Raw genomic sequence first — 21444 nt, forward strand, 5'->3', positions numbered from 1 at the left:
GAGTTCACCCCCATAGGGTTGCTGTGAGACGTCAAGGGGTTTATGTTATTCAGTGAGTTCAGAATGGTTCCTGACACATGGTTAGTGCTGTGTAACTGCTGGCGATTATTCAGAGTGGCTAATTTGGAATAATAAGGTTTGATAAGGCTTCCGGGTTTAGAGAAAGGGTAGCTAGAGATTAGGGAAGCAAAGAGACTTTTGTAGTTAGGGAAAATAAATGAACTGCACTCTCTTCGGGGTGAGGGGCCTCCAACGAAAGGAAAGGTGAGAGATTGGGTTGGGTTGTTTATTGTCTCCTGTCTCAATATAGGGGTGTGACTGGCAAGGACATTTAGGGAAATCACAGATGCCCAGGTATGTTCCTGCCTGTCACGGAGCACATTCATTCTTTCTTCTGAGAGAGGTTAGCCAATGTGTGTAACGTAGGAGTGACCAAAATGGAAAGATACAAATTAATAAAATGCTATCTATCCATCTGTGAGTGCACAAGAGGTAGGGTTACAAGATGCCATATCATCATGTTCTAGAACCACAAGGTACTGAAGAAAGCCAATGCCCTTCCCGTCTTCCTGTTTCCATACCCCTTATACACTCTTTCCACTTTGACCTGTTTAAGTTTATTTTAATTAAAAAACACATTCTTCAAGGAATGGATGCTTTATGTATGGTTCATTCTTTGGAGGGGGTGTATGTGTGCCACGTGACAAGTGGTTGCCATGGTAATTTCTCATTATTGTTGAATTGAAAAATAATTACTCTGGCAAAAATCCCACATAACCTGTCAGTGCTTACGTTAAAGATGCCGGGGGGCAGCCTGGCACTAGGATCCTGTTTTTGGTGGAGAAGGACAGAGATGGAACAGGAGAGGCTGTGGGATGGAAGGAAAATGCTTTTGCGGATTTTGCAATATAATTAGGACTCTCCTCTGCTATTTGGCCTGAGTGCACCTCTCGTCCTGATAAATGATTTGACTGCCAGTGGTCCTTGGGCTCACCTGTGAGCTGGGACAAAAGGACCAAGGATTTTAATTGCAGAGATGCATAAAGGGGATTCTTTAGAGTGGAGAAACTGCAATGGTATTTTTACCCAATTAAAATATATGAGAATTATTGGCACCACCCCCTGCCTGTGTTCAGGCTGAGCTAATTTCATCTTTATTTACCTGGAGGCTGCTTTATGCTGTTGTTACTTGCCAGCTTTGGGAAAAGAGTCTACTTTTTACTTATTAATATTCACTAAACACTAAATATGTACTGTTCAGATGCTAAGCAGCAGCAAGGAGTTGGAAAGATCTGTCTGCTTGGAAAAGGCCTGAGCTCATAGAAGCCCTGTAGTGGGGGCACATAGTGCAAGATCCTCTGCCTCTCGTCCTGCAATTTGGAGCATTTGGTGTTAGTGATCCTGTCTCATGAGTCATTTTGGAGAACCATGGAGACCATATGCTTGCTTTCTGGTATCAGTGTCAAGAGATAATCCTCTTTTTTGGTTAATGAAGACCCTGAGATACATTCTGCCTTAAAGAGAATGATAAATGTATTATTATTATTATGATGATGATGATGATGATGATGCCATTATTGCATCATCTTTGGACTTCTAGGTCCCTCCTTCTGGCAGAGCTGAACTCTATTTTGTAATTATGTTGATCCTGTTATTAGATTCCACTTGGAAATATGTCTCTTGGAAGTGTACTTTGTTCCAGCCCATGTGTCAGTCAGACCAGAAGTCTTCAGTCTGGAAGCACAGGGACTTCCTAGTAAAAGAACCAAAATACAGACAAACACACGCCCCACACCTAGGCGCAGCCACTTTAAATTCATACTCCAGAGAAATTCTTGTACATATACAAAAAGACACACAATGAAGATATTTATCACAGCACTGTTGTAATGGCAAAACAATAGAAACTGTTGGGAGATCATTAGTAGCAAAATGCTTAAATAAGATATATTACATTCATTCAGTGCACTAGCTTGTAGCTACTATAAAAAGAGGAACCCCAATATATAAAATAGATAGGCCTCCGAAACACAATATTGAATGAAATAAAGAAAGTTTAAGGAAGGGAATATAATGCATGATATCATTTAGATAAAATATTAAAAACATAAAATAGGACTATACATGAATGGAGTCATGTATGTATATAAATACACAGATGAGGTAGGCAGAGGCAGTTATTTATGGAACCCTGGGGAAGGGGAGAGACAAATGGAACACAAAATGGGGACCCAGGACATTTATTTTTATTTATAATTTTTAATTCCTTTTAAAAAGGAAAATAAGATACCATTTTAATAATTGTTAATTCTGGATAACGGGCACAAGGATCTTCATATTATCCTCTGTTCTCTATTTTTAAAAATTAATAATGTAAAACCTCACTTATTTAAGTTACAGTCAGGAAGTGTATTCACTTAACCAACATTTCACTGAAAAGGGTAAGAAAACACCCGAAAGGTGGCTCAGTAGAATGGTGGTGTGGATGTGAGATGATTTTGGAAGTCTCTACCTCAGTCTGAACTTCTCACATGTGTGGTGGTGCACGAAATGAGGCATCGGCACTGTGACAGGAGAAGGCTCAGCTTGATCTGTCCTGGTCCCCTGGCTGCTCAGTTTAGGCTCTGAAGATCCTACAGTATTAGAGGAAGAATCTTCCTCACCATGTGGGTATGGCCTCTGTTCATTCTGTCGTTCTGCTCCTTTCTTGGGTCATCTACTGGTGAGAGCTCTGTTGGGGATGAAGAGACACCTGATTCCCAGTCCCTGTCCTGAAGGACCTCACAATCCACCACAGGATTACAAGGTGGTGAGTCAATTACAGTTTGATCCACGCTCTAATGAGGGTATAGTTTCTATGGTTTCAGGCTTCCCTAGCTCAGGAGACAGTGGAGGAGCCCAAGGACTGGAACTTGGTGTGTGTCGCATAGTTCAGGCCATATGAACAACATACGCAAGACAGGGAATAGGAGGCGGTTATCTGGGAACCCTTGGTTCAGAAAGGGAAGCTACCCAAAGTCCCTTGGCTGGTCAGTGTCAAGGCACTTCTGGGTTAATCTCCAAGGTACTTTGACTTGAGGGGATTGCTTGTCAAGGAGTGAGAGTGGTCAGCTGCAGCTCACTTCTCCTTCAAACCTTGGGGGAAACCAGATGAGTGAGCTTCTCTTTGGAATCCTTGCTTCAAAACAGCCTTGACAGTTTACTCACCCTGCCTCCAACTGGTTGGTTTGCTGAACGTGGCTCAGTTGCCTGCTCTGAAGGGAAAACTGAGAACTTTGTGGTTCTTTCCCTTCTCTAATGACGGAGGTGCTAGGTTTACAATCAAGAGGCAGAAATGCTAGCCTGCAGATTGAACTACAGAGTTTTAACCAGTCCATTTTCTTTTATATTCCAACTTTTGTATTACAACTCATGAGGTAACTGTGTGGCTAAGCCCTGTGCTTCTACCCACCAGGCCTGTTAGACCTTCGGCTAGAGATTTCTTACTTGGTTCAGCAGAGGTCTTTGAAGTTGTGTTTCAGCCATTGTCTGGACTCCTAGCCTTGTTAGTATGCAAATTTCTTCCACAGAATTGCCTAACTGATCCCAGGAACCATCGCTGGCAGCAAAATAGAATGAAGAGGTGTTAAAAGAGGAAGTTGATTTTCAGGAAAACCACTGTGGGAAGGAGAACAAAATCTGTAAAAGCTGGAGGAGGAAATGCTCAGATAGAATTCCTCTGGCGGAGGCCTGCCTCTTCTACTCTTCTGAACCATTTCATCTTCAACCTAAGGTGGAAAATCACTTTATAGGCAGAATCATTTGGAAAAGAACATGGGCTGGTAGGTTCATCAGCTGTGACAAATGTCCCACTCTGGTGGGGAACATGGATAGAGGGGGGCCTGTGTGTGTGTTGAGGCGGAGGGTATAAAAGAACTCTTTTACCTGCTTCTTAATGTTTCTGTGAACCCAATCCAGCTGTAAAAAAAAATCAAAATCTATTTTTAAAAATGGACTGGAGTTAGGCAGACTTGTATGTGAACTTCGGATTCACCACTTTCTAACTGTCTGATCTTTATTGAGTAGTTTAACATTTTTGAAATTCAGATTCTCTGTTTATAAATACTTTCAGGGTCAAATAAGACAGTAGTGAATAATGATAGCTGCCATTTAGTGAACATCTATTGTGGGCTGGGCAGTTACTCCTTAGTCTTCATAGTTGACTGAAATTATTATTTCTACTTTACAAATGAGCAAATAGATGCAAAGAAGTCAGGAGACCTGACTAAGGTTATCCATCTAACAAGAGGCAGAATTCATATGTTGAAGTCAGTGTTAAACAGGTTAAGGATATAAATTCTATGAGGCTGCTTGCTCTGCTCTTTGGTAGCAATTAGGTGAATATAAAATAGTTCAATTCACGAAAAGCACTTAGAAAATAGAGGGCTATGGGTACTATTAAACCAGGGTCCCCCAAACATGTGCTCCTTTCAAAATTGGTTTATTTAACACCAACAGAAGATGTTTCTATACTTGACATTTAGCAATTTTTTCTTAAAGCTCTACTTTTTATATTTCCTTTCCTACATATATGTATGGGAGGCATTTACATATTGGTGTTGTGGGGCAGTTGACAATTATGAATTTAAAATATGGCAAAAAATTTTCACGCCAGTTTAAAAATATAGGCCAAGAGACAAAATAGGGTCAATAATCAAGATCTCTGGAAGACTTTGTAAAAAGACTTTCTTGAACTGGGTTTGTGATGGTATAACAAGGATTTCATTCATTCATTCATCCCATAAACCAAAAAATGCTTCTTTTATGTACCTATTTTGTGTCTGGAACTATGAACTTATGTATTATCTTTTTATTTTTGGAATGTTTATCCAAGATTCATAACCAAAGCCAGTTGATCTTTCTGAACCTGGTGTAACCTTCTCCTACCAAACCTGTCCTGAGATTTCGTGGGACACCAAATCCTGTCATATTCCACTGAAGTTGGTTTGAAACAAATGGCATCTCCCCTAATTGGCTGATTATGGCTGTCTTAGCTTCTGCCAACAATCCCTTGTCTGGACCCTGTGTGACCTGTGTGGCTGCTGTTAGGTAGTTCTCACACCTCACTTTTCCTGAGTCCCTTCTTTTCTCCCAGAGACTTCAGGTCAGCCTGCATTGTGCTTGGGCTTTCACCTTTCTGTGCTCTATTTTCTAGCAGAAATGCTAGAATCCAAGAGGGAGATTACGGGAAAGCATACAGGATCAGGTGGAGCACCTGACCTAGTCCCTGGGCCTTTGGATAATCAGCAGGGCAAGGGGAATTGATGAGTATTTGTTCAGAGTTTGTGTCATAGACAGGTGTTGTTGTCCGATAAATGGGTTACAAGTAGTTGAGATAGGGAGATGTGCTTGGTTTATCAGCAGGGTGTTTTACAAAGTCCATTTCTGATGCAGGGTTCCTTAGAACATGGGATGTCTCATCCCATAGAAATCACATTAAAGACAGTAGACAGAGGCAAGAAAAGGGCATTTCATTGACCTTCACTGTGGCCTTGGGACTATGCTGGCCGCTTTGTACCCGCTGATGCATCAAATCTTCACATCTACTTGGCAAGACAGTTATTATGATTGTTGTCCTTGGTGTTGCCCCTACTCTGCAAGGTAATTACTACTGTTGTTCTTTTTATAATTCGTGTATGTGTGTTTTTGTTATCATCCTCAACTTCCAAGTAAGGAAACAGGCTCAGGGAGGTAAAGGAAGGAGTCTGAATTCACACAGCTGGGACGAGGTAGTGCTGGGATGACGCTGGGGCCTGAGGGTTACCTGTAGGAGTGAATTATATCAACGATGCAGTACCACCTACTGTACTGCATGGTGCTAGGTGGCCTCCTAGGCGTGAGTCCTGGCAAAGGGGCAGTGCAATAAAGCAAAGGGCTGGAAGAAGAAACCAGCCCAAGGCAGAATATTCCCCTATGCCTTTCCTTCCCAAACACTGCCCGAGAACTGAGTTAGTCAGAGGTTGGGGCAGGGCTTGGATGTCCAGGGGTACAAGTTTAAACCCCAGCTCCACTATTTATTGACTGCGTGTACTTCAGCTGGTACATGTACCACCAGTGTTTTGGTTTCTGCAGTTGTAATGAGAGATAAATTGCAGTGTGAGCAGTTTCATTCATTCACTGGACAGCTTTTATTGAGTAGTCTCCTGGACTTGACACCATTCGGTGGCCTGGGAGACCCAACAGTGAACCAAACAGAGCCCCAGCTCCCAAGAAAATTATATTGTACTTAAAAAATAGAAGAAGTAGTGAAGAACTCCCACAGGAACCAGTGAGGTAGTAAGGAGTAAGTGGGAAAATACGCATGAAGTACTTAGAATTGTGCTTGGCATGTGGTAAGCACTCAGTGAATGTTAACTATTATTCTTTTTCCATCTGTATAGCAATTTGAAGTAAAGTAAACCAGTGTATCCAGGTTTCCAAATAAGGTTTCTTTCCAAGCCCACTGATTTTTCTAGAAGCTCTGACAGTTTCCATGGAACCCAGTTCTTGTGCAGTGGTCGAGGGTGTGGAGTGAAGCTGCCCGTTAGTTCCTCACTTGACTGCCTCCAACTGGTGAATTTTGAGCCCTTTGAGGGTTAGGACCAATCTCTCATTCAGCTGTGTGTTCAGAGCGCCTGCACATAAAAATTGCTCAATAAATGTTTGTTTTTGAAAGGAGAGAAAGGCAGGTAGTTTGTATGTGGAGCCATGAATTGCCCCTGGGTTGTTTTATATTTACTGTGTTTTACGAAGAGAAGTGTTGGCTTTTGGTGTGGGGATTGGGAGGAGGTCAGAGAAAAAGAGACAAAAAATTCATTTGTCTGAGCTGCTGCTTTTCTGCAAAGAGGACAGGATCAATCTTTGGTGGCCCTTGAATTATTCTTGCCAAGACTAAAGGCTTGTTCCTGACTCGTGCCAGTGACAACAACTGCATGTTGTCATAAGCAGAACAGCTCAATACCAAGAAGAGAGGCTTGTAATACTTCTCCCAGGCTGCAGCGGTGGGGGCCTTTGAGTGGGGAACATAGGCCCCTCTGTCCCTTCCCCCTTTCTGGCAGGCAGCTGCAAGCCATCTTGTCCTGAAGTCTGGCCCTAACCAAGAATTCTCTGGAAAATGACTGCACTTAAGAATTTGGGGGTGTACCAGGCACTGTACTAATTTCCCCCTTTTAAATACGACATTCTGCCTAACCTTCCTAATTCACTGATACAGGATAGAGGCCCCCTCTCTCCATGATTAGCAATGACTTTAACTGCCTTAAACAGAGCCAGTTGTGTTTTCTGGATGAGCCAGGGAAACACTCAATCCAAAACAAGCAGTTTATGTGGATGGTTTGCATTCTGCTAAACATCTCTATTTTTAATAATAATTTTAATAAGCTAGTGATTGTCTATAATTTCAAAACAATCCTCAAGAACAGTCCATGTGTATTTGATGGTTACTTTTGCATACCTCATCTGTATATGGATATGTATGTATATATGTCCAGGAGCAATACCTCTGTCTCTTACAGGGATATTTCCATAAGAGTAGGGCTGCAAGTCACACACACCCTCTTCTGAGTAACTTTTCTTTTAAAAATTTACTCTCCTTAGCTTCATTGTAATATTGCAGTTTCTGTTTGTAAATCAGACTCTTACAAGAGCAAAGAGAAAAGAGAAAAAAGTTGAATGTATTTTACATTGTCTGCAAACTCTTTTGTTAAAAAATGTCACATTTTTTATGTGTTCTATAGTATGTTTATTAAATCTCCCCAAATACATCCTCGAGAATTAATTTTCATTCAGTCTGCATTAACTCATTGATTGAATTGGAATTCAGTCCTCATCTGAGGCCATTAATTTGAAAAGTGACCACACGCCCGCCCGCCCACCCCACTTCTAGAACTCCCACACACATATGCTAAGTAACAAGCCAGCCGGTGACTGGATTTTTCTTTCTTATTCCTTTTCTTTTCCTCTTTGAGACACTTGCTGCTCTTGCCTGTTAAATAAATGATCTGTCTCTTTGCAGGATAGCGACAACCTCTGGTGGGATGCATTTGCCACTGAGTTTTTTGAAGATGACGCCACATTAACTCTTTCATTTTGTTTGGAAGATGGACCAAAGCGATACAGTAAGAAAGAAGTTTATTTTTCTAATGTTCCCTTTTTTGCGCCTGTAAGAAAACCACAGGGGTCTTCAGAGAATAGCACAGTGGTGACAGCCTGACAATAATACCTCCACTCGTGGTGATGTTCTTGCTTCTGATCAAGGCATTGTGACCGGGTGGCAGCCTGAGTCGGCTGGGAGAGATTTCCTTCAAGCTGTAGGATGTTTGGGTACTTACCTGTTTAGAGAGCCAGGCAGAGACGAACCCAGTCACCAGTGATAAGTGGGAGCTGAATTCTGGAGCATTTCCATGTCTTCCCTGGGACCCTCTTTTATCCTTGACAGCTGCCATTTCACACTCAATGTTCTGCTTCCGAAGGTTCCTTTAAAAAAAAAAAATCCTCACAGTCCCTGTATCAGCCACATCCTTCTAATTCCCTCTTATCAATTATCTCAGGTATTTGACAAGTGCAATCTTTTCTCAGGGGCAGGGGAGGCCACAGCTGTGTGGAACATACAGTTTTGGGTTAGTGTTGACAGAATTATAGTTCCTTGTCTTTCCGGCAAGTGATAACTCTGTAAAGATCCTCAAATCACTGCCTGTGGCCCCTTGGGTAGCAGCTGATCTATGCTGATTAGGTTCAGCCAACTTGTCAGAGCTCAGATTTGCTAGTTGTGCTGCAAGACCGAGAGGCATAGATACATCAGCACAAAAGCAATTAATGTCCAGTTAGATCAGAGAAAGATGTGTTTTCAGAAATCAGTGTTGCATGTATGAAAGGATCTGTCAGAGGGTAAAAATTCCAAATGTCACAGACACGGACATGATGATGGAACCCACCACAGTATGTATGACCAAGTCAGTCCCGAACACTGAGCAGTTGATAGATGATATGGTTCTTGGTAAACAGGATTAGAAGACCTGATGGTCTCTAAATTTATTTTGGAACCACTCGGATACAACAACAGTTTATATTTTTAATTTTGGAGGACTTTACACAACTTAGCAGTATTTGGATCTATTGTATGGTGAGTTGATTAATTATGCTAATATATGCATGGTGATTTTGCACTGGTGGCAAATGGGGGAGAGCAGGACAACGTGGATTTGCTGCCTAATTGGAACTCATTGCCAGGAGCATGTCTCTAGATTTGTTCATTGTGGGCTTTGAAGGGCATGGGTAGTTCTAATAAATATTTGGGTGAAGTGCAGCTAGTACACCAGACAACGGGCTGTTGTGGTGTGTCTTTATACTCAGCATGATGACCTCCAGTGCAGGTACTGGCAAAACCACTTCGTGGGTGTCCTGAGGAGCTGACCTGCTTTCCTGTGTGTGGGAACAGCCTCCAGCCAGAGAGAGCAGGATAGGCGGGTGCAGAAGCTGCAGTTTCAGAAGCCCCTGGGAGATAAATTAACTTGGCAATCCAACAATTACCCTCTCCCCCAAAGCCTGCCTGATCAATGGTGAATAATTTCGAACCAAGTGGTTATCCATCCTCCCAACTTTCTTATTTTTTTCTGAGGCATAGGCGCAGATAACCACGTTATCATTGTTTTATGATCCTGTGCTGTTTTTTGGTCTGTGAATCCATCAGGTCTTCTCAGACAACTAGAATTACCGTTTGGAAGCCTATACTAATAACACAGAGTCTCGATCTTCCTTCTGTCCATTCCTCCCTCCCCACCACCCCAGCATCACTTCGGAGAGTGGCATGAGCAGCATCTATTTAAGATCTTATGTCCATGTACAGGAGTAAATGCCTGACGAGGAGCCATTCTTGCCCAGGTTTCTTTGTTTCTCTGAGCCAAAATATTTTCCAAGTGGAAAAGAGAAACAAAGATGATTGACAGGCTGGAGCTGAGTCTCATCGGCTGCTTTGCTGACAGCCTGGTGATGTGCACATGCTGCTGATGTGGGCGCGAGTGACAGCTGATTGACAGCCCTGGACGGCAGACAGGAAGATGAAGCGTGCTTAGAACGCCTGAAGTGCCATGTATTTGCTGCACAATGAGCTCAGTCACTGCCACCTTAACCCATTTGGGGTCCAGGCCCTCTGTGCCAGGCTTGGAAAACACCTGCTAGCACTGAGCTGCAGGCTACAGCTTTTCCTTGAGACCTCCCAGGTTTCTGAGAACTTTGCATTTCTGAGGAAGAAAATAAGATTTGGCTCTTATATATGTATACATAAATTTTTTTCCCCAAATTACATTCATTCTAGCTACCAAGAAATATTCCAGATGAGGTTTATTTAGCCCTTGCCAGAAAAAAAAAGTTTCCTTCTCCCTTCTCATCTCTGTCTTTAGAGGGTTCAACCCTCTGGCTATAAAATATCTTCTCTCTAAGCTACCATAAATCCTGTAATATGTGTTTGCTTATTTCTTTGTTGTCCATCACCCCCTATTAGAATGATATTTCCATGTGAACAGTGGCTTTTTTGACTTACTGCTAAATTCTCAGATTAATACAGGGACTTGCACATAATAGATAGTCAACAAATATTGGTTGAATAAATGATTGAATGAATGAATGGACATAATGAAGAAGTTTATATCACCAAACAGAATGTTGGCGATCCCTCTACCAAGATCGTTGAACTTTTTCAAGTGGGAAGAACTTGACCCCCAGTGCTCTGCTGGCCTTCAGATAAGCTCTGGGATACCACGTGATCTCTTTTAAGGAAGAGGGGCAGCCAGCGATATAACTAAGAAATGTATTGCACTTCCTTTCAGAAAGTTCGTCTGTACTGATTGCTCCGCCCACTCCAGTCCCTAAGCCCTTCACTCTCCTGATGGGGGAGCAACCTGTCCCCAGGCAGGACATGAGTGGGCCAGGTGAAGGCTTCCTGGAAGACTGGGGAGAGGTTGGTGTGGACAAGTTTGCTGGGCCATGCTAGAAATTGCACTGTGTACTCCTGCCCTTGCTTGCAGGAAGTTCCAGGGAGGTAGTTTGCTCCTTGGGTTAGGTGGAATCTCAAGTTGGGAAGAGGTGAGAGATAGGCAATTCCCTTTCTGTCAGTATGTCAGTGGTTAAAGACCAGTAGAGTTGAAAAGCATCTTTTCTAGAAATAGAAACTTGGTCCAGAGAGCCCCAGCTGGTGAGTCATTGGGCCTCAGGTTAACTGACTCCTATGTCAAAGTCGGGGCACCCTTCCTCCCCTCCCTGCATCCTATCCCTACATCATCCCAAAGCTAAGGAGAAAGAAATGGAATTGTCAGTTCACACTTCCAGAAACACAAGTAACTACTGTGTCTTATTTGACACAAGAGGCAAGGGAAGCAGAGGAACGGGCTTCTCAAAGTCCTCTGCAGGCTCACTTACAATTCCAAGTCCGGTGTGGTGTGCTACTTTCCTTGACTGTCTTGTGTAGAAGCTGACAGTCCTAGGTGGGTCACTCACCGATAGCTTCAAGCAAGTATTGATTTTCTTCTTCACCTTTTCTGAGCATGTAGCAGAACTGTGCCCCATAGTAGTCTCTCTCCTTGTGGCCATCACAAACACCCTTTGGGTAAAGGTACTGGTAACCCCCACAGGAGACCCAGTTCATGTCCATGTCCAGGTCCATGTTGCCATGTTCTTCATCTACAGGAAGTATGTGGTTCCAAATTTATTCAGGAAATATTTCTCTGCAGGTAGAGATGCATGGGAAAAGTTCTACTAATTTGCATGGTATTGGTGAGGCTGGACATTGCACCTTGTAGCAGAAAAGGTACAAGGGTTAGGTGCAAACACTCTTGTATTTTGACCCATGCTTTGTTTGGTAAACAGTGCTTCCATTTCCTCACCTGTAAAATGGGTATAATACTACCACCACTGGCTTATGGTGAAAATTCAGTAAGATAATACAGTCAAAGGGTCTCAAACCATTTGAAGCATAGTATAGTCAGCATTGACTATTATTAATGATAATGCACAACCTTGGCATCACTATAGCTTCTGTCCACTGGAGAAGCTTGCCATTTGACAAGTGCTTTTCAAGTGTGCTCAGTGTGCAGAGCTTGGCACAGATGTTAGCTGGTCAGCTGGGAGCCCATGCAACCTCTCTGATGTGCAGCTTCTGCTGAAATGCAGCATTGAACAAACTACCTGCTCTTTCAACTGCAGAAACCTAGTGTCATCACTGGTAAGTGGGTTATGTGCAGAAGGAAGGAAATGGATGGAAAGGGTGATGAGTATTTGTGGGGCTCTGTACTTTGGTGGGCTAATGGCACCAAACACTAAACCATGTGTAGGTTGACATTGCTTTGGAAATTAGGGTGAAAAATGATGTAACTACTACAATGCCATCTTGTTTCAGGGCACTGCCCATTGGCCTGCTTTTTAGGGAAAGCTGTGTGGTTCAGGCAGGGGTTCAAAACCAATTTTGTCTTTTACCTTCTATGTGATTTGGTATAAGTCACTTTCTAAGGGTCAATGGCCTCTTCCGAAAAGTGAGGACTTGATGAGATGATGCATGTAAAGTTCTTAGCAGAGTTTCTAGCAGCTTAAAAATGCACCATAAATAGCTGTTATTTAATTGAATTCTAGTGCTGCCTCTAAATTGAGATCCAGGACAATTCAGATAGAATTGTCATCAATCCTTTAACTACCGTTTGTGATTTGGGGTTGGTGGGTCCTAGTAATTTGCTCTCATGCACTTGTCATTTCATCTGGACTTCCACAGTCTGTCTAGAATAAAGATTTCTGACAGGTATGCCCACCTACATAGTCACATTAGCCAAAGATGTTTCTTTTCCTCTGTAGCTGCCAAGGGACTGTTCACTCTCCCAAAAAAAGGAAGTTGTTTTAGGACATGTCATTGCTCTTGGTGCCATTATTTTCTTCCCTTATCCTCTGTCATCAAGTCCCATTAGATAGTTTAAAGAATGGCTAATCAACCCCTCTGTGGCGTCATTTCTACACTCGCTATTTCTCTTTTACATTTTCCTTCCCCCCTCCTTTTCCCCTGCAAGTTCTGATAGCATTGCAATACTGACAAAGTTCTTCAATTTTATCTTGTACCGTGTGTTTTTATGTGCTGTATATTTGGAAGTGTCCCCCTAAGGTAGAGAAATTCTATGAGGCCTGAGTAGCTTCACCATCTCTGGTTACTATTTTGCTCCTGCTTTTTATAGGTTCACCTGGCGCAGCTGTCCTTCTATGGGGCTTGCTGTATAGGAATCCTGAATGCATTGCCCCTCCACCTCGCTCTCCCTTTCTCTCTCTCTAATATCATGTCCCACGATTAAAATTGTACTTCTGGGAAAATTACTCCTTGAATATGCATACATTTTGACACCATATTTAACAGCTGTGGCATCAATGTGGCCGTTTTTTAAAATTATGTGAAAATGTGCACTGAAGCACATGGGGAGCAGGGGTTTCCAAGGATGGAATATGTGCGTGGCATCTTTTCTATGAATAACACATCTCTAGAGCCCACCTGAGATCTGGAAAGGTGCGTGTTCACCTGGCCATGCTTGAAGACCCTGAGTTTCCTCAAGTGACATGTGCCAGCTGATCCTGGGGCTCTTCCTCTGTAAAGTAACTTCATTCCTCTGGAATTTCCTCATTCCTTTTTTTCTTTCATTTATGAAGACAGAGCTCAAAATCACAGACTTCGAAGCACTCTGAGTCTTTGCTCTACCATAGCTGGGTGGTGCCAGGCATGTGATGTGATGTTAGGCATGTTGCTTAAGCTGTCAGCCTCAGTTTCCTCATATGTAACATCAAGGTGATAAGGCTACCATCATTGAGTACTTGTGAAGATTAAATGGCATGTCACCTTAGCTTAGTGCTGCCTGTGGAAAGCATACAAGAAATGCTTACTGAGTGAGTGAATGAATGGTTGAATGACTAAGAGAAGGAGTTCAACCTATAATGTGTCAGTCATTTGGAATTAAAATAGAGGATAGTTTCCATTAGTCATTTGGTTACTGGGCACCAAAGAGGAAAAACTCTGAATTTGGGTAAAGCCAAGTCAGTCATATCTTCTTTCTATACAGAAACCTTAAGAATGTAATGACCAACTGGGAGAAGAACTGGTATCAGTGGAATATGGTCATTTAAACAACCAGTCCCAAACTATTGCAATTATGACACCTGTCCAACAGAGGGTGAGGTTTCCATCCCCTATTTTGCTCAGAGAGCAAGGAGCTGTTGGTGTAGTGATTGAGTGCCAGCCCCTGTACTAGGCACTTTTGGGCTTATGTCTTATTTGCTGAGGAACAGATGAAAGGAAATGGACTTCGATTGCATTTAAAAATTTATTTCAGAGAACGTGCCTCCTCAGAGTAGTCTTTGATGGTTCGTTACTGAATGATTGTGGCATTTTCGATGCATAATGACTTAGATGTCTCTGTCTCAGATGACTGGAAAATGCCTTCCTTTGCATGGAGCTGAACTAAATGGTTTCTGGGTGGCTATAGCCTCTGAAGTTGTGATTTTAGTGCATGACCCTTTTAAACAGCCGTCTTTATTAGGCTGGCAAGATTTGGAATAAAGTTAGGACTAAAGCAGATTTTCATCTGAAATTCATTTCTTCCTGCACTTACTCACTGATTCATTCATTCAGAACTCACTGAACTCTTGCTACTCATTGTCATAGTGGGGCAGACAGTTCTTGAGAGGAAGGCAGCTCATCACACTTTTTTCCATGTACTCTTGATTTCATTTTATTTAAAACTCCTGCCTTAAGTTGACATAATCAACTAAGTAGCTCAAAAAGAAAGTATTCTTGTGACAAACTGTAAAATCTCAGACTGGTTGTAGAAAAGGCTTGAGAGAAGGCCTGCCTGATAGATGAACTGACAGACGTCTGGACTGAAAACTTCTGAAGGGGTAAAAGGAGATTGAATCTCTTCCCATCTGTGGTTTCAAATTGATAATACCAAGAGTTGCAAATTGGCCATAACAATAGATGGAGCAGACATTCCATTCTCTCATGGCTAATAAATACCACACTAATGATCACATGAGATAATGGACAGAGAAGTACTCTGAATAAAATTGAAGAGTTATACAAGTTGATGTATAATTATCATAATATTTATAATTGATATTTAGAATTTGGTTACTTTTAAGTTTCCCTTTGTAAGTCAAGCAGTTAAGAAATCTGGGATAATCATTGGATCTTTCCTCCTGGGGTTAAAATTCATGGTCAAACAAATATCCAAGCTTGAGTAAGTTGGACCTGTGACTGCCCTTAAAAGCTTAGCTGGGTGTCAAAGGAGGTACTAAACTGGAAATGGATGTTGTGTAGGATTTTTAGTCTCTGTGTGACTAAGATATTTATGGGATCCTGGCACATGTGCTTCTTGACACTTGGTCTCATGAAGTATATCTCTTTCCTACACCTCCCTAAGGTTCTTAAACCAAGATGGCCCTACTCATTCATGGGTAACAGGACAAATGTGCCAAATTTTTTCATTATCACAATGACAGATGGTGCTACTGGCACTTATTGTCTGGGGGCTGGAGATGATAACTGTTTTGTACAACAGAAAATTATTAACAAACATCTCACCTGACACTCTTACCTCCAGTTTATTCACTTCTTGAATATAGGGATGCTAGATAAAATGCAAGAATACAAATGCAATACTTGGGGGATACTTATACTACAGTAGTATTTGTTGTTACATCTAAAATTAAAAGTTAGCTGGGCATCCTGTGTTTTTCTTTCTTAAATCTTGCAGCCCTTCCTGAAGGATCCCAATTTCCATTCAGATATGAAATCTTGACAATTCCAGAGCAGCTATAATAGTGTGTGAGCATGATACATTATTTGGAAGAAAACCCTAAGAGATTTTTTGATGGTCCTGTTTTTCACAGAGGTCCTGCCTCTGTTTACGTTCAGCAGCTATACTCCTGAGCCCCACCTCAGGAATGAAACAGTGCAGCAGAGGGTGGGGTGGGCTACAAGGTGAAGCCTGCCTGAATTTAAATCCAAAGTCCATATTGCAGGCCTCCTGTAATTGATCAGCATTTGGGCAGGCTCTGAGCAAACCCACATAGAGCTTCTCCTCAAGAAGCTTATGGGATAAGGAGAGAGAGAGATACATAAACCGTCACCTCTAATGCAACGGCATCACCACAGCAAGAGCAGGGCAAGCAAAATACAACGGGACATTGAGAAGGTGGTGATCAAGTTTGCTTCCAGTGGAAAAGACTCAGGCTGGCAAGGACGTCTCTCTAACTTCTAAAACCCTTCGTTTCCTAATGCCCTGACAAACACTACCGCAATGCCTTGCAAATAAAAGGTCTTCAGTCAGTATCTGTGGACCGAATGCTGTAGCCCTGGTACAAATAGTACAGATCTGACCCAAGGCATTGGAATGTTTAGCTCACAGGCACATTGTTGCATATAGGCTTTTCCCCATGGTTTAATAAATTCCTACCATCACAATTTTAAGCTGTAGCAACTTATTTTGTATTACAGAGTAAAAGAAATGTCGTGGAGCAATTTGGAAATTTATTCGCAAACCGAACTAGGACTTGAGACTCACATTTTCAACATCAAATTACAACCACATCTACCCAACCTGCAACACGAGGACTGATTTTTTTTTTCCTTTGGTGGGCTTGGGTTGGTAGAGCATATCACCACATAGTTAGTCTGCCAGCCTCATGGTAAATCCAACTGTGTCATCAAATTTCATAGACTAACCAGTCCTCAGCCACGGTTAACTAGATTAACTGGTAACATGGATCTTCTTATCGAATGGATCTTGCTGTACATAAATTTCAGTTGAAACACCTATTTACTGAAGCATTCTCAAGAACTTTCCAGGTGTCACTTCCATGCCCTGGCAATAAGAAGATGAGGAGCTAAGGATCTAGTTAGCTATTGCTTCTAGGCTTCGAATATTAGCAGAGTGTAGCTAGATCTTTTCATATAAGTGCCCTCTGCCTTTTGTAATGAACATTTCCTTAATAATGCTTATCACCATATTTTTAGACTCTATATCCAAATGTAACATTGGTATCATTTTCTAACAATAAGCATTTTGAAAATTCAGTGTTAAGTGGGGATGTATGCAGTGTTTGTTTTGTGTAATACTGGTTGGTGATGTTTTTGTTTAGAGGGCTGAACTGATCTAAGGCATCTTCTCTGCAAACCACTGTATGGTTTAACTCTCCTTTTTTATCTTTTTCGGCAAGGTTGTGAATGCACCTTATTTATGCAGATAGAGTAAAAGAAAGCATATGTTGCAGTTGTGTTAAATTAATGTTCTTCTACAATTGTATTAAGCAATACTTAGGTGGATTTCATTAAGAATGTAATGGTTCCACTATGAAATCACCCATCAGGATGTATCTCATTATTTATTATTTAATCAAGGTAGTCATCCTGGTGTATTTGAATTCAAGAGCTTACAGAATCTGGTGTCTTCGTGTATTCTGTTTTTATTATTCATTCCAAGAGAATCAGCTTCACACAAGCACTATGGTGTGCTCTTTTAATTTTATGAAGTTGGTCCCTCCCCAACTGGTTCTCTCTTTAATCTACTCTTTGATGAAATCTTCCCTAATGCAACATGTGTCTTTGGCTTTTCAATAAGTCAGGAGGACTTGAAACTGACAACAATTGACACTAATAATCATTTTGAAGATTTGTAGAAGAAAGTATGGTCACCTGGGAGTGTGGTGATCAAGCCACTCCCTTTTCATGAGACACACTTTCCATATTATCTGAGGAAATACAGCTTTACATTATTTGAACAGATTTTCTGAAAATACAGTTGTCTTTCTTAGTCCTGGCTTTGAATAGTCTTATTTGTAATTTGATTGTCTTTGTTTCACTTTGAAAAACGCATATCTTGCTATGCCAGGATGGGTTGTTACACTGAACAATGAAAATGCAAGAATTCTCCAGAATCTCATTTTGAGGTGAGTCTAGTCAGTGATGCTCAGGAGCCTATTTCCTCCCAGAGCCACACGGCATCTCTGCGTTACTCTCATATTCCAGAGAAAAACCAACCACTTGAGATGACTCTCAGTGAAAGGATGACTATTTGTGTGTGTCTTTCAAAAGTAGTGAAAGCTTTTAAAATGCCCCCAGAATCAAAGTCCGTTACCTGAGAGATAGATTTGCCCATGTAAAATTTCCTCTGGAAATGTTTGTCATATCATATAGGTGAAGTAGTGCTAGCATTTGATAAAGTCAAGAACACTTACTCAGTTTTCAACTGAGGCATTTATGAAAGTTCAACTTCAAAGCGTTAAGGAAAAATTAATAATAATCAACTTTTTCAAGGTTGCCTACATAAAATAATATTCCCATGTTTATTTGCTTCTCTTCATTAGGACTATGAAACATGATAAACAGTGTTTGATTATATAAATGGCTAATTATATCCTTAATAGTTCTCCATGCTTCTAGACACTGTACCCAAATGTATTTCCCATAAAATGCTCTAGTACTTAGGGCTCTATTATTTTTTTAAAAAAGATGGGCTCAAAACCAGTAATTATGAGACTTGTTATTCAGGTTCACAATAGTGTGGCAGCTATTTTTCACTTGATAATTACCTTGTTAAACTAATGTCAGACCAGCACCGTACCTTATTTAAGAAAATGATCCACCAGCCCCATGCAGCCCGAGCTGTGGAAATATCAAAAGATTTATTAAATCTAGGTCCATCTTCAGCATTACCTCATCAGCGTTCATTATGGAAGCTCTAAGAAGTTGTCTATTTCTCATTAGACGTTAGTAGTACCTTTCCTGAGGTCCTGTTGCATCTCTTGACAGTTGGTGTTTGCACTGTGTTCTTCCCATTCTTAGCTCTGGGCTTTGTTGCCAACCTGTTGGCACTATCTGATTGGCATGATCTCCATGCTGAGTCTTGTGGAAGGAAAGGGAAGATGACCCATCCCCAGGGAAACAAGGAATGCATCTGACACCATTTCTTTTTCTACTTTCCCAGGTTTTTGAATTGCAATCCTATGTATAACTCCTTTCCCTTTAGAAAGGAAAAAAAACCCCACAAAACCCAAATACCCAAGACCCTCCAGTATTAGCTATTGTTTTGTCTAAAAAGAGACACAATTGCAGATTCCAATTTTTAGTCCAAAATAAAAAATTCTTGGTATGATAGTATAATTTGCAAAAAAAAAAAAAATACTTAGTGGATTATTGTCTTGGTGTTTTTCAGATGTGTCCAATAAAAACCTCCTGGATTGACAAGTATTCTGATAATGCTTTGCAGTCTATCTGAGGACCATCTGTAAGCTCATGGCGGGAGAAGACTGTGTCTTCTGCACAGCCTCTGCACCTGCCCGGTAGGGGTACAGGGGAGGCCCGTGGTTGATATTTTCTGAGAGGGACTGGATGGCAGTACCTCATTCCATCCTCGCCACGAGCCTGGAAGTAGGTGTCATATGGACCATTTGCATTATAGAGATGAAAAAAGTGAGGCCCCCAGAGGTGTCTGTATTGTGATCCCTTTACCATCCCACCTCGCAGCAGCTTTTTTAATCAGTAGAGAATCTTTAAATGTTACCAGTTTGGATGAAAAAAAAATCTAATCTCTTGTTTTGGATTCTGGAGCCTTGCCCCCTTCCTCCCCATCCCCTCCTCTGAGAAACAGCACAGGTTAAGAATAAGGAGCTCCTAATTGCAAATGTATACCCCCAGCACATTTTTCTCATAGTTAAGTGTGGATTGCTTAAGTCCCTCCAACATTGCTGCTACAAAGCTGACATTTATAAATTTTCTTTTCAGTGCAGTATGGAATCCTCCATATGTCTTCCACAATAACTATCTATGTTTTCAGGGAATCTAAAGATTTATTTCCTTCCAAGCCTTGTTGCTGGCATTTTCTCCAAGCCTCCAAAGCTGCCAAGAGATGAACTTCGATTTAGAGGAACTGTTACATTTGTCATTGCGAATTTGCTAAACTTTGGATAAATTTGAAGATTTATGCTTATTCCCAAGTGGGCCCTGAGAATGTTTCTGAAGCTCAGAAAGTTCATGCTTGACTTTCTTTCTGCTGTTCTAAGTAAACATGTTCTTAAATATGGGCAGTCTCCATGCACTGGGCCTTGGGTCTCTGTCTTTGTCTCAGCCTGGGCACAGGGGGGCTGCCAGATACCCCAAGGTGACTCGCTTCTGAGGTGGGCGAGTAGTGGCTTCTCCTTGCCATGGTCTGTGGGAATTGCACACTCTGTCTGCATTTCCAGGGTGATGGGATTAGAGAGGACTTTATAGTGACCCCAACTTTAAAGGTAGGTAGCCCAGTCCTGTGAGACAGACAAGCTTCAAATATGGCCTTGTCCCACAGTGACCAAATAACCTTGGTTATGATGCCTAATCTCTGTGTACTTCGCTGTTTTCACCTGTAAAGTCAACATAATGTCTATCTGGCAGTGATACAGTGGTGTTTGCATTTGATACAATGGTCCCTGATACACGGGAGTTCATCGACAAGTAGTAGGTATTACAGTGATTATTTATAGATATCATACCAAGTTCACTTGGCTCTGATTTGCTCAAGATGATGATCCAGCTAGTTAGTGATAGAGCCTGGATTCAAAGTCTAGTCTCCAGATTCTTTATATAACACAAGACTGCTTAGTGACCAGTTAACACTTCTGCACTCCTTTTTTATTGGATATAGTCCAGGAGTAACTTGGTTTCTAGGGACCAGATTTATTTAATTTTGTTCTTTAAATCATCTTTTAACATCTCTCAGAGCCAAGTGCAGTAGGACGTATCACTAAATCCACTGAATTTGATGATGTGCAAAAAATTAGAAGCAACCTGTCTGATAGGTGTTTGAGTTTTCTACTGCAGCATATCACATTACCACCAACTGAGCCTGAAAACATCCCACATTTATTGTCCCACATTTTCTGTGTGTCAGGAATCTAAACACTGGTTAACTGCTTCCACTGCCCAGGGTTTCCCAGGGCTGAAATCAAGGGCTAGGTTGGGACTGCCATACCAAGCGAGGTTCAGCGGTGTTGACAGAATTCAGCTTCTTGCAGTTTTAGGATGCAAGTTCCCACCTTCTTGCTTGCTGTCAAATAGAGACTGTTTTCAGCTCCTAGAGGTCTCCTGCTGTTCCCAGGCCCCCTGCATAACATGGCAGTTTGTTCTTTCCAAGCCAGTGGAAGAGTCTTTCTCTCCCTTCAATCTCTTTGACATTGAGACTCGCCTGATTGGTGGAGCCCACCCTGACAGCAACCCCCCTTTTGGTAGTGTATTTACTTCAGCACAATCCCTCTGCCCAAATTATAATAATCTGATCATGGAGTGATATCCCATTATAGTCCCAAGTCCTGTGTGCACCCAAGGAGAAGGGACTATTCAGGGCTTATACACCACGGGGTAGGAATCGTGGGCACCACCCT

At 41.7% G+C, this 21444-nt stretch overlaps 1 protein-coding gene across 14 annotated transcripts in view; it reads left to right on the top strand.

Moving 5' to 3' along the window:
• LDB2 (LIM domain binding 2) overlaps positions 1 to 21444 on the top strand; it is a 354862-nt gene that overhangs the window by 120460 nt on the left and 212958 nt on the right. For 13 of the 14 annotated variants that reach the window (XM_017678768.3, XM_017678771.3, XM_017678773.3 and 10 more), the window contains exon 2: positions 8033 to 8135. In XM_017678768.3, the coding sequence (XP_017534257.1) occupies positions 8033 to 8135 (103 nt within the window). Of the gene's footprint in view, positions 1 to 1675; positions 2810 to 8032; positions 8136 to 21444 lie in introns of those variants that run through there. The other variant, XM_073237804.1, reaches the window with a different exon arrangement.

Source organism: Manis javanica, chromosome 5, assembly GCF_040802235.1.
Source record: "Manis javanica isolate MJ-LG chromosome 5, MJ_LKY, whole genome shotgun sequence".
Classification (NCBI taxonomy): Eukaryota; Metazoa; Chordata; class Mammalia; order Pholidota; family Manidae; genus Manis; species Manis javanica.